This window comes from Sebastes fasciatus, chromosome 13 (genome assembly GCF_043250625.1).
Source record: "Sebastes fasciatus isolate fSebFas1 chromosome 13, fSebFas1.pri, whole genome shotgun sequence".
Lineage (NCBI taxonomy): Eukaryota > Metazoa > Chordata > Actinopteri > Perciformes > Sebastidae > Sebastes > Sebastes fasciatus.
The window spans coordinates 29,454,993-29,467,250 of NC_133807.1; the positions used below are offsets into that span (position 1 = coordinate 29,454,993).

Here is a 12,258-nt window from a genome sequence, read left to right on the forward strand (position 1 = left end):
TGGTTAGATGCCTGAAGTAAGGTCAGTGCGTAAGAGATTTTCACGTTTTGTTCCACGGCATAAAATACCCCACTCGTCAAATCCTAACATGGCAAACTGCAGCCCAACAGGTAACAACAGCTGTCAGTGTGTCAGTGTGCTGACTTGACTATGACTTGCCCCCAAACTGCATGTGATTATCATAAAGTGGGCATGTCTGTAAAGGGGAGACTCGTGGGTACCCATAGAACCCATTTTCATTCACATATCTGGAGGTCAGAGGTCAAGGGACCCCTTTGAAAATGGCCATGCCAGTTTTTCCTCGCCAAAATTTAGTGCAAGTTTGGAGCGTTTTTTAACCTCCTTTGCGAGGAGCTAGTATGACATGGTTGGTACTAATGGATTCATTAGGTTTTTAGTTTCATATGATGCCAGTATCTTCACTCTTTTGAGCCCACTACAACCTAAAAATCACAAGTTGCTTTAATGCGTTGAAAAAAATGAGTGCCGTTAAAACAAATTTGTGTTAACGCGTTATTATCGCGTTAACTTTGACAGCCCTAACTGGAACATTCAATAACACATTTAGACATAAATGCATCTGGAGGGATACACAATAAACAAAAATAGATCTTAAGTATGGTTCACTTCAGCTAAAATGATCAAAGTAGCCTACATCATTCAACACATCTACTGTAAGTGTAACACAAACATATTTCTGTTTGTCAATAAAGACTTTTCTTCATCTATTCTATCAACTGGAATATGGAATCTTAACCTAACAGCATCTCGGAGCCACGTGATATCTGCAGGACTTGAGTTAACATCACTTACCTGAATCCACTCTACATCTCTGCTTCCATCTCTTTGCAGACTATTTCAGATTTGGAAGCCCAGTTGTCGAGTCTTCAGGAGGATCTCCAAGGAGCCCATGCACAGCACAAGCAACAGTTGGCTGAGATGGCGTTACTCCGGGAGGAGGAAAAACAAAATGCGTTCCTGGACAAAGAGGCGTCCCTGGACCGGCTCCGCTCTGACATGGAGCGCATCCGTGGCGACCTCGAGGGGAGCCACCAGCAGGAGAAGGAAGCTGCTCAGGAGAAGGTGGGTGAAGGGTAGGAGGGAAATTGTGGGGAAACGGACAGTTTCCAATAGGATGCTGCCGTCATGAATCACGTTACGTCACTCACTATTGCCTGTGTGGATGAATGCCTGTTAAAAAAGCACACCTTCATTCGTTCTCTAGCAGAAACTAACATAAAAGAGAGTGTCTGAAATAGCCAATAAACACTGAATTAGGCAGGAAGAGAGGCTGTGTTAACTCCTGCATACAGGAGCAGATGCTTATTTTTCATCAGTATTGAGTGAGAACAGACTGTTTGTGTGTCAGTGTGTGTGTTTGTGTGTCAGTGTGTGTGTGTGTGTGTGTGTGTGTGTGGTACTGGGACTAGTTGTATAGTGCTTTTATCAAAAGCCTTTCACAACTAGCCTCTCATTCACCCACTCTCCCACACCGATGGCAGCAAGCTACTGTACCGTGCAAGGCAAGTTCAGTGTCTTGTCTGACATGTGAACAGGAGGATACGGTGATCGAACTGCCACGACCCGCTCTACCTGCCGAGCCATAGCCAACCGAATGATGTTAACTTTGTGGTCATTAAGTTGCCGTAGTTAGAGCGCTATATTTCACAATAACACCACAGTTAGTTGATTGAGTTCATTTATTCTGTGGGACCCTGGACAGTGCCTTTAGTCCAATACCGTTAGCTAACGTTATCTTAGTTGACGTTACATGTTTCACCATGTTAGGCTAACGTTAGACCGCTGAGAACTGCTCAGGTTCTTCCTGAACTCTAAGTCACATTCTTGTCAAAAGTAACGTTACGTAGAAAGTAAAAGTAAAAAATTGCACACTTTTTCGAGGACAGTTTGCATTCAAACGTGCACGTATTGTAGGGAGACCATGGGGGGAGACGCCACCGCAGTATTGGCGACTTGTCTACTTCCGGTATTTCCCCATGTACACACTAGTTAACGGATTGGAGTTAAGGATCAGTCACAGAGTGGAAACCACAGCATTTCAGTAGAGCCATTATCCAGCTTTGCGTCTTGCTATCTTAGTGAACCAGGAAGTACTTCAATTAGAACTTCTGAGGTCTTTCTCTCTTTCTGTCTCACATTCGCGCCACCACAGAAACTGGACCCACGGCTGGGAAATCACCCGTAATCTTGTGCTGGTCTAGCAGGAAGCTGACCTAAGGTGGTGTTGATCAGAACCTAATCCCTCGGCAGGTCCCATCAAAGAGAGCATTTTTTCATTAGACACCATCCCGCGCCAGCTGCGCGGCATTAGCCCCGGAATGCAGGGACCTCCAAAGCACCCAGACGGCCATTTTGGCTCCATATGGCGCACAGAACCAGCGGTACTGAAGAGAGAGAGATCCGAGGGACAGAGTGTGCTTATTACAGGGTAATCCTTATTTGAAGAAATCACGCTATTTCCTATCAGTTTTTCCTTTTTGGATATGTGAAGGCTGTTTTGCAGCTAAAAGTGTTTTCATCTTTTTGGCTCACTTTAATTCCTCTCTCTCTCTCTTCCCTCTTTTTTTAGTACACGGGGAAATAAAATGACCCACAGTTGTCGGGGAATCTGGAGTGGATTCAAAGCAGCGATGCTGAATGTTGAACTTCGGCTGATAACACTATAAGCAATGTGCCAGTTTCACTTTTTATGAAAGAGATTAATGATTTCTCCGTCCTTTTTCGTCAGCTGAAAGTGCCCGCTTCTAAAAAAAAAAAAAAAAAAACACCAAAGGTTGAACGTCTTACTTTCCCCCCCTTTTTTCTACTTTCTAATCTGTCTCCAAGTTTGACTTCGGAGTGGGCAGGGAAAAAGTTTCACTACTTCGATGCGTGCTGTTTTTTTTTTTTTTTTCACGTGGGATTGAAGTCAGCCGGCTTTCAGATCCATATTGACTCGTTCGCCCTGTTTTGTAAGCTGAAAATTTCTCATTCTTTTGATGCAGACAGAAATGCTGTCCTCTGCAGTCCACCATCCTCTTGGAAGCAGAGCTCGGGCAGGCCGGCTTTTCCTCCTCTCTTTTTTTGAACACATCTCCCAGATCCTGGAAAAAAAAGGCCAGAGAAATCCATTAAATCCATGAATGGATTCCCATCAAAGACGCATGCGTTTAAGGGAGAGACAGAGAAGAGGGAGAGAAGGACACAGGGGGATGGGGGGGGGATGTTTTGGGAGTAGACAGTCGAAGCTGTTGGAATGAAATAATGAGAAACAGGAGATCAGACGTTCAGATAGTTTCATACGTTTGAGCTGCAAAAAGAAAGGAGAAGGAAAAGTGATGGAGGTAGGCTGAGTAGAAGGTGTGGAGGGGGGGGGTTTAGTGTGGTTGCTATTGAAGTTTATCTTCATGTGTGTGTGTGTGTGTGTGTGTGTGTGTGTGTGTGTGTGTGTGTGTGTGTGTGTGTGTGTGTGAGACTGAACGCACACAACCCCAGACCTCCCAATCTCCGTTCTCCACTGAGGGGCCTGTGAAGCTGCCTCTGTGCCCGATAAAGACGCCTCATCTCTGGGGCTACAGGGAGCACGAATCCTGCCTCTCACCCACACCACCACCTCCTTATCTAACGTTCTTATTCTCCGCCACACCTCCACCGTCCATCTCTCTCTCTCTCTCTCTCTCTCCCTCTCTCTCCCTCTGTCTCTCTGTCTTTCCCCACGTCCTCCCACCCCGCCCACCTTCAAGCTGTGGCAAAGCACAGAACATTTCTATAAAGAGTTACCAGAAATCAGGGGAGGAAGTGTGGGAATACTGCTTCTTACCACACAACTCTTTATGATCCCGAGCATATAAAACACAGGTCATATTTGCAATTAGCGCTTAATAGGCGGCACTGTTCTGAGCTTGAAGTTTGGTTAGTGGAGAAAAGCTTTTTTGTGTTCACCTCACACAGCTGTATCGTACTCACTCCCTGCTTGTCAATACTAGAGATCTGAGATACTGTGAGACAAAAGACCAGGAGGCCTCAGGTTTGATAGGACATGAATAACGTCTGGAACTTTGAATTCATATTTTCCCTCAGTCTGGAGAGCACGGCTGTTTGAACTGCGCGAGGAGATTAGATGTGCAAATTGTGCCTGATATGTTTGTGTGGACCCGGGTGCATGTGTGGAGGCTGGTCCATCGAGGCAGAGGAGGTTGCTCCTCCTCTATTTTGTAACGCGAGGTTAAATCCCCATGCAGTCTGCAGTGATTGTTTATTAGATTAAAGTCGTTGTTTTACTGCTTCATAAGAAAGTAGAGATAACCCCAACCCAGCTGACTCCACAGTAGGAAGAATGTGTTTCTCACTACATCCCCAAAATAATAACAGAGCCAAAGCTGCCCTGTTTCAAAGAGATGTTGATATGTCATCATGGCATATTGGAATTGATCTGTAAATGTTACATAGGCTATTGGGAGAAGGTCTGGATTCTTCCTCATAAATACTTAAAGTGTCAGTAGGCAGTATATTTTTGTCATCATTGGGCAAAAATTCCATAATAACCTTTCAGCATATTGTAATTCAAGTGTTCTGAGAGAAAACTAGACTTCTGCACCTCCTCATGGCTCTGTTTTCAGACTTTAGAAAATCTAGCCCGTGACGGGAGACTTTGACCAATCACAGGGCATTTCAGAGAGAGAGAGCGTTCCTATTGGCTGTACTCCGGTCATGTGACCGGTAGTTTGGCGTTCCTTCAAGAGATTTCACAATGGCTACCACGACACAAACTTTCAAATTTTACAGCTAAACCGTGCAGTACAAGATGATTCCGAAAACATTTGAGGAGAGAAATAGACATTAATGTAACAGAATATTGATTCATATTTGGTCAGCGCTGCCTAGTTTGACCGTTTGGTCGGAGTTCGCGAGTGATTGACAGCCGGCTCTCATAGACGGCAGCTGGACGGCAGACTCCAGCTCGGCTCTGACTGCTTGTTTTCCTCCGGTCTGTGAAATCTTGCAGATGCCCTTAGGAACACCAGAGGACACATGATTTTTTTCAGGTTATCTGTTTCATGCACTACTGTCAGGATATAGCGACCGTTTTATAATAATTACTTTTTTTTAATCATATTTGCTCCAATCTCATCTACATCAGCTTTAATAATAAGGTTAAGGATTCATAAATATTACCCTGTCAATCACTACCTGCAGAAATAAAAAAAAGAATACAATATTATACATATAACACAATATTTTCTTATAATAAATTTGATATGTTTTCTTAGGAATTTAACAATAAATACCTTATTTTGTTGTTTTCTTGAAGGATGTTGAGCAATATGTGAAACCACTTTCTAATTTGACCCAAAAAAAAGGCTATTAAGACACTCAATATATGTAGGTTTTAATATTTTTGTTTAGTGTGATATACCCCCACGCTATTTTTTTATTGTTACACTGAATGTGACTTATGTTCTTTTGTTTAATAAAGAAAGAAAGTAGAGATAAGTAGCCAGCTAGTGTTAAATAACATGACGCCGTGGGTTGGTTTTCCTCCTGTCATCCCCAATTTATGGAGTCACCAGCCGCCACTGATGTAAGCATATTTCACATGCACTGCATACTTTTTGTCATTTTTAAACGCCCTCATTCTTATGGCTTTTAATTGTTGTTGTAAATGTCACAATACATCCTCGGGCATAGTAGAAGAAAAGGAAAGCATGTGTGTGTATTTGTAGTACTTCCGTGTGTGTGTGTGTGTGTGTGTGTGTGTGTGTGTAGTACACATGCATGCCTACTCGTACTTCAGATCAAAGGGACAGGGCATTTCATCAAACACTAACCAAGTGTGACAAAAACACCTGGAGGCAAACATCAGCCAATGAGGAAGCAGCTTTTTGGCATGCAGTAGCCAATTCCTGCTCCCTGTGTCACAGCGCCAGCGTCCCTGTGGTCATGTCCCATGTGACCACCTTGACATGAAAGTGCTCACTCTTTCTCTGACACACACACACACACACAGACAGGTTGAGCATCAGACAGCTGAAGTATGATGGCCTCTGTTTTGAAATTAGTCTCTCTATTTTCCCACGGGTAATTCTTCAAGGAAGCAGTCTGTTCACATCTAAAATACTTTTAGAGGTTCTTCCCGTAAAAGTTAGGTTGGCTCTGTGACCTGTTTACACCTGGCATTAAAATGTACCTCGTATCCAGATTGTATTGTACCTGTTATTAATAAGTGTCTCCAGTGTCCACGCTGAGATCGGATCGCTCTGTCTGAAAGGGCTGAGAAGGAGGCTGCATTACGCGCAGACTTGCAGCCGGGCGCTGCTGGAGAGGCGGTCAGATCAGCCTCAAAATGCTGCCGTTTAGGTGGAGAGGACCCGCTTTGGGGTATGAGGAGAAGAGACGTTGAGCACAGACAGAGCGGTGGCGGTGATCTCTCTGGCCCTGTTCAGATCTGGCATTAACAAGCGTCCTGAGTGATCGGATCACAAGTGGACAGCTCTAAGTACGTCTGGAGTGACCACTTGTGATCAGATCTCACTTCCGCGCTCTATATGCAAATTAACACGTAGTAAACACACGGCTGATATAGCAGACGTTGCGATGTAATATTACATGAATGTCAGTATTAGTATCCTACATATTTGAGAATTTGAGTACATTTTATTAACATGAAAATATAAGGTTACCTCTGAAGGTGGTCTGAGCGACCAGATCTCAACGCCTCTTGACTCTTCACACCTAGAGCTACTTAGAGCTGTCCACTTGTGATCGGATCACCCAGGACACATTTTATTCCAGGTCTGAACAGGGCCTCTGGTTTGAATATTCGCTGTTGATTACTACCGAAGCTCTGGACAGCCCTAGCATTACTGTACGTATTTCGTCCCACGTAGTTATTGTATGTGGATTAAAAAACGCAATTGCATTTACACTTGTGTTCAATGTGGTCACAGTGTGTCCCCTGACCACCTCCGATCGGATCACAGTTCGTCATCAATGCATTTTGGGTGCATTTACACCTGTACTCTCATGTGGTCAAGCACTATCCGATTACAATCCAGTCACCCAAAACACATTTTAATGCCAGGTGTAAAGGGGGATTATTAATTAGTGTAGCTGGAGCTTTCTTTTGTGTATCTCCACTCATTATGAGAGGACACTGCAGTTGTAAAGTGCTTTCAGATTACACAGCTCGTTTGACAGCCAGTGATACTATACAATAGGTGCTGATGCTCTTTCGTATCATTTGGCTACAAACAGCTTTGACTAAACAGAAATGAACAACAACATCTTATAGAGTTGGTTAATGCGTTTGTATTACTTCAGATCGACTAGTTCACTGCCAATACATCTGATCACATGTGTGTTTCAGTGAGATCAGCTTGTTGGCTATTATTTAGCGAGCATGGCTGGCAGTCTGTAGATCTCCTATCCAGATGTTAGTCCTAGTGGATAGTTTGTCTCAGTAAATGTCAAACCAGAGGAGTAAACATGACGTTAAACAGACCGACAGGTAACCCGTTGATTGGACAGTTTTGGCGATTGTCATCCTGCATCATCAGGACCCACGTGGGGGAAATCAAATTCTGGTGACTGACAAAAGTTTATGAGGCACTTTAATGCTTCTGATGTGTATGTTTATGTTAATTGATTAATAACTGATTATAAGCATTGTTAGTATTATTAAACGGCAAATCAACCGCATGTTATGATGAATAATGGTTGAGACAGGAGTGTATAAAAGCCCCTTTGAACGCTCCCAGATGACGAACACACGGACACATGCATGAGGCGTATTACTGTGGGAACGCCGTCACACGTTTTAATGGAGTTAATAAACTGATAAAGTACACAGAGTCGGATAGAAGCACAGCTGTTTGAACAGTTTTTCACCTATTAATCAGGGAAACTATCCGCGCTGACGTGTCTCTATACATGCCCTTAAATACAGGTTGCTTCCTGAAACGGTTTCACAATCAGCAGGTGGATTTATGAGTAGTTGAGCTTTTGAAATCATGCCAAAATCACATGTCTGCCATCATAAAATCCCACCTTATCAGGTGGTCTCGGTTCAGTTGTTTGTTCTGCACCAGAGTTTGATTGACAGCTTACACACCAGCTCAAACGGACCGTACCAACCGGGCCAATGGACCTGAGTTTGTTTGAACCAAACCAAACAGGTTAGGTGTGAAAGCACCCTTAAGTGATCATTTACGAGCAGATTTTTGTCTCCAAACTCACATTTGATTTCGTCCGTGAGAAACTGTGACTTGAAAGAGAAAACAACAAAACTTGTTTGTGATCATTGATGCAGCTGGAGAAGAGGATGGCAGCGGCAGCTCGGGCACAGACTTCAAACCCTCATTTAAGTCGTTTGGCAAAGGGAAACTCGTCTGTGTATAACTTTTGTTTGTTGTGCCGTTGCACAAAGCTGACTAGGCGATCTTTTCATGTGGCCGGAGATGCATCTGCTTTCACACTGTTTGACCCGACAATGCGTAAATGTGGTCTGACTGATTGGAACTCAATGTGTCGTCAATGTGTTCTCGTTGCATTCACATCCATATTTAGTTTGCATTCGTGAGCAGACCACCCAGGATTGTTTTAGTGCAAAACGCAGCTGATTTTCTGAGTATTCATGATGCCAGTCTTGGTTGCTTTGTGCCTCTTTATTCTGTGGATCAGTTTGTGTGGATCTCTGCTCTTACACCGGTAATGCATCATCATTGTTGATCTCTCCCTGTGTGTATCGGTTTTCATTATCACAAATAGAATAACCACAAGCAGTGATGATATAGTATCAAACAAATTGAACCTGTATAACATTAAACTCAGAACGCAGGAAGTTAAACCAGGGAGATGTGGCTGTTAATACAATGTTTCTAGTACACCCGTTAACATTTTCATAAAACACTCAAATGAACCCATTCACACCAGCTTTGATCCTTTGTACTTTGAGCCTCGGTGAGCGTACCGTTCTCTCTCTCAGCCAGAAGATGGTGGTACGAGGTTGTTGTCGTTGTTGTCGTAGCCATGTCTTCTTCTTCTGTCTTGCCCGCTGTCACTGCTGACTTATTAGCTTGGTCTTCTGCCATTTGGAGATACACCAAATCACATTATTCAGTCGGTCATGGATTAGACGAGGAGAGGAGAGGAACACAGGCTGAGGGATGATCAAAGAGGGCCCACATTCACCTCACGCTAACCGACTAAATGGGAGACAAAGAGGTGTGATTTTAGGGGAGAAAGAGGTAAAGTTTAGGATGTTAAGTGTAGGGCAGTCACATTATTGGATCTATGTGTCTGCTGTTGGTATATGTTTACATCATAGCTGCTTCCCAAACACACATTAAAGCGTTTGCGCACGTACACAAGTTGTGTGTTTGCGTGCGCGTACGCATGCGCCGACCTATCTGAGCTCCTCGTTTCCTCAGCGCACCATCGGGCCCGGCGGCAGAGAGAGAGAGAGAGAGAGAGAGAGAGAGAGAGAGAGTGAGTCACCCAGCAGATGAAAGAGTCAAAGTAAAGGCTCTGCCGTCCCAAAAAAACATCACACAGCTCCCTTGCTCACTTTTTGAAGTCATCCAAGAGGAGGGAGGGAAGCGACACACTTTCTCAATCGCATTAAAACATGGCGTCAGGCAGCTCCCATCTTGTTGCACGCTATAGATTACACTTTGGTTTGAAGTGGAGTTTTAAGTGGGACACCGTGATATTGGGCTCTGTTTTTTTGGGTTAAGTTCCTAATTCAACTCGGAGTCATCCTACATCTGAACATCAGGCAGACTTATTGATCAAAGAAGGGATGGGGGCATAAATAGATGGGAAGTGAGGTGTACCTAAAGACAGGATTTCATCACAGTTCTACCAAAGTTCAATGACCAATTGAAAAAATAAAGTTAAAGGGATCGTTTGGGTGTTTTGAGGTGGGGTTGTATGAGGTACTTTGTTTTTGTTTTTGTCCGAGCCTGATGCCGTTAATGTTGTAAGCTGAAGCACTGAGTTTTGTTTTTTACCCTGTCATGTAATCGTTACCATGGTTACAGCTTGTATACTACGCTACACATACGTGGGGAACATTACATGAACGTCAAAAGGCATTGGTTTATGTAGATTGTTTTAGCACACACAGTACATAACCTACACAAGGTTAGAAATTTGAGTCTTACCATTGACGATAGTCAAGTCTTATCTTCATCTTGAACTCACAACTGTCTTTTACCGTTGTTAACTGTAACTGAACTTGTAACCGTTGTTAACTGAACTTTGTACATAATCCAACCATCGTGGTTTATTTAGAGTTGTCATGGAGGAAGAGGATAGCCACCGTGGATGGCTCGGCACTCGAGTTCCGTTCGCTGCTGCTAGCGGGAATAGCCAGGATGCCCCGAGCAAATACAGATACCGTTGATTTCCTGCATGGTTATCGGTAGTTTTTAAACTTCCCCCGATGACAAATTTTGTTTAACATCCTCCATACTTAGCTAGCTGAGCTGGCTGTAACTGATGTGTAGCGTTCATGCGTCGTCATGTACAGTAAATAACACCAGCAGCACTGAACAAGAAGCTCAGACAGTAGATCCCTCATTTTTAATTACTTTTACATTATCTATTCACTAAAAGTAGACCGAACCTGAACGTCATTTGTAAATATCTGTTCGAACCCATTGGGTCCCGTCGGGCTCGGGTTTCCACACTCTAACCTACAATAAACGGCGGTCGTACACAGGAGTTACCGAACAGAACCAAAACAATGTACAGCTGTGGTTTTTTCAATGGAGTCTGGTGGGTTTAGCGAGAGCATAGATGGATGCAACGGCTTCAGTTCTCCGATGGAAAGAACTGTCTCACCGCAAGGTAAAGCATTGAAAGTATTTTAAACGAAGCGTACACATAAACTGATATTGATTTTTTTAGGTGTCTTAAATACATTTTGCTGCCGGCCCCGTCCGCAGCAGTACATCGCTTTGCTTCTGTGCTGTAACTCCTGTCTGCTTCTCCAAACTGGGGGCGTGCCGACCGTCATCTACTGTGGATAACACACTGACTATAGATAAGTACCTCATACAACCCCACTTCAAAACACCCAAACCATCCCTTTAAGTTATCCTTTCCGAACAGAAAGCATGAATGAAAGACTTTTTTCTGTGGTTTTAAAGTCGGCCCACCTGCTCACCTTAAAGCAATCTGTGATTCTACGAGCGACTCCAGCCATTTAAGCATTCACACCCTCAGACTAACTTCTTTTTTTTTCCTGACCTTCTGATGTGGGTTAGATGTTGAGCCCACTCACACTGACGGTAATGGATGTAATTGGTATTCTGATACCGAGAACCGGCTGGTTGAGTGTGCGATCGCTGAACATTCGCTATGTTGTGTGTGTGTGTGTGTTTGATGTATGTTTATCTGTGTATGCCTGCCTGTGTGATGCATTATTTCCGTACTGCCTGTGCGTGTGTGACGCGGCTCTGACAGTGAGCAGCGGGGATTAAGAGAATCATTACTGACAGGCAGTGATGGCAAACTGTGAAATGGAAATAAAGTCTCTTGTCATTACAGCACCAACTCTGTCTCTCACACACACACACACACACACACACAGATACACAGGCGAGCACAGCAAGACAGCAATGATTACAGACAAACGAGCAAATAACATCTCCCAGCTCTCCCTCGCTGGCAGATTGAACTCAAATTGTTATGAGAGACATGCGTGGTGAACAGAGGAACGTTTTGAATGCTTACAAATGCTGCTGCCACTGAAAGTGAAAGCTCCTCTTTGAAATCATGTTTTTGTTTTTGAGAAATGAACCCCACAAATCAGCTCCCTAGTGTGCGACGTACAGCATGTCGTGTAGCAGGGTGAAGCTACCAACAACCATTACCAGAGCGTGTTTTTGTGACTCATCGCCACTTTAAAAACATCCCTGGCTTTTACCTGTCAAACGCATTGTTAGAGTACATCGTGGAGTGACATCAGCCTTGCTTTGCATCAGTTTTATGTCTTCTGTCAGAGTTCAGCTTCAGGACAATGCTGAAAACCATAATTGCTCTTTAGCAACGTGAGATGATTGGAAACATATCGGAGGGAAAAAAAATGCCATATGGAGGCAATATCCTGTCACTGAACAGATTCTGAAAATACTGGAAAACAGGCGCTCTGACTTTAACGCACACACAGAAGTTATGGTGTGTTGGCAGGATTACTCTATTGAGAAACGTTTACTTTAGTTGCTTCCTCCTTTCAGCAACAATACAGCGCTC

General features: G+C 43.7%; 1 protein-coding gene across 2 annotated transcripts in view; it reads left to right on the forward strand.

Annotated features, from left to right (window-relative positions):
- The window catches only part of cep112 (centrosomal protein 112), a 133,763-nt gene that overhangs the window by 82,601 nt on the left and 38,904 nt on the right, over nt 1-12,258 (forward strand). For both annotated transcript variants that reach the window (XR_012596791.1, XM_074656745.1), the window contains exon 21: nt 853-1,083. Coding sequence is in view for 1 of the 2 variants with exons in the window: in XM_074656745.1 (XP_074512846.1) it covers nt 853-1,083 (231 nt within the window). In the remaining variant the exon portion in view is untranslated. The remainder of the gene's footprint in view (nt 1-852; nt 1,084-12,258) is intronic.